The sequence below is a fragment of the Apodemus sylvaticus genome, chromosome 9 (genome assembly GCF_947179515.1).
Source record: "Apodemus sylvaticus chromosome 9, mApoSyl1.1, whole genome shotgun sequence".
In the NCBI taxonomy this organism is placed as follows: Eukaryota; Metazoa; Chordata; class Mammalia; order Rodentia; family Muridae; genus Apodemus; species Apodemus sylvaticus.
In genome coordinates, this window is record NC_067480.1 from 30,280,819 (window position 1) to 30,282,346 (window position 1,528).

The following is a 1,528-nucleotide window of genomic DNA, read 5'->3' on the forward strand; positions in this document are numbered from 1 at the left end:
GATCCATCTGAGCCCCAAGCCCATGGGTAGGCGCCACTCACATGTAGGGTGGTTGTTCTCCCCGACCCCTGTACCTCTCCGCAAACAGCTCCACAGACATATCCAGTCTCCCACATCTATCCCCAGACCAATCTAAATCAATCCAAATGCAGGAATGCTGACCCCAGAGCACAGCCATTACGGTGCTTGGGCCCAGCAGCTCCAGGCCCACAGTGAGGCAGCATGCCCTGGCACGGATCTCCTGAACAAGAAAAGCTGCCCACATCATGACCAGTATGTGGGAAGAAAGGGAGAATTCTGATCTGGGCACCACGACTCACTGCAAGGGCCTGTCCCCTCCCCCCAGTACCCAGAAGATCTGCCCTAGGATCAGCATCACTGCCTGTGTGTGCACATCACAGCCCATCCCGTCTCTAGTCCTCTGCTGCGGTCCCACCCAGAATGTGCCGTCTGCTGAGCTGGAGCTTATTTCTCCCCATGGAAAGACAGTTAAGAGACCAGAGAGTGAATGAGACACACTGGAGTCAAGAGTTTGAGAATGGTTTGCTGAAGTTTATTAAGCAAGAGAAGCTTTGTGATTACAGATATGTCAATGCAATGGGAAAACAGGTCATTGGTCAGAGTTACAGACACTGAAGGGTGTCACAGCATAACCCAGCCAGCCTGCATCTGCCACAGTCGTGATGGAAAGGTAAGTGGCACAGAAGACCTGGGATTCATTCATTTGCTTGGTGCCTAGCAAATTCTGTCAAGATAATATCAACTCTAGAAATGCCAGGCTGCAATGGCGATAGGCTCGGTTTGTGCTGGGCTCATAATCCCAACAAGAACAGACAGACAGACAGACACGCAGACAGACAGAAAGACTCACCTCTAGCAGTTACCAACAGTAGAAACCCAGAGGCCAGCAGCCATCCTAGCAACAGCACTTCTTGCAGCCACACTTCTGCTGGCAGCAGCACTTCTGCTGGCAACAGCCCTTACCACAGCCACAGCCGCAGCCACAGGAGCCACAGCCACAGGAACTGCAGCATCGGCGACAGCAGCAGACGACCACAGGCTTGCAGCAGCCACAGCAGCCACAGCCACCACAGCCACAGCCACAGCAGCCACAGCCACAGCCACCACAGCCACCACAGCCACAGCCTCCACAGCCACAGCCACCACAGCCACCACAGCCACAGCCACCACAGCCACAGCCGCCACAGCCACAGCTGCCACAGCCACAGCCGCCACAACCTCCACAGCCACAGCAACCCATGTTGTCAGTAGAGAGGACTCAGGTGCAGTGAGGAGAAAGACTCAGGAGAGGAGAGGGAGATGTGATGCTCCTCCTGCTGGGGGAGCCCCTTATGTACCAGCCTGGGAGGAAAGTAGCCATGTGACTCTGTACACATGATAATAGCTGCTTCCTCATTCCTATTTATTCTAGGGTTCAAAAACAGTGTAGAGTTATTAACAGACATATCATTACTAAAAACATTTGGCTTAATAAAAGAACTAAATTTTGAAGCTTCCCTTTACAAGC

General features: G+C 52.9%; 1 protein-coding gene across 1 annotated transcript; it reads right to left on the minus strand.

Annotated features, from left to right (window-relative positions):
• Positions 1–916: 916 nt before the first annotated feature.
• LOC127692452 (small cysteine and glycine repeat-containing protein 6-like) lies at positions 917–1,261 on the minus strand. The gene has a single exon (XM_052192817.1). It carries the CDS (start codon positions 1,259–1,261, stop codon positions 917–919), a length of 345 nt encoding a protein of 114 aa, XP_052048777.1.
• Positions 1,262–1,528: the final 267 nt, after the last annotated feature.

Coding starts and splice junctions, on each gene's coding strand:
- LOC127692452 (XM_052192817.1), bottom strand. CDS start 1,261: ATGGGTTGCTGTGGCTGTGGAGGTTGTGGCGGCTGTGGCTGTGGCAGC.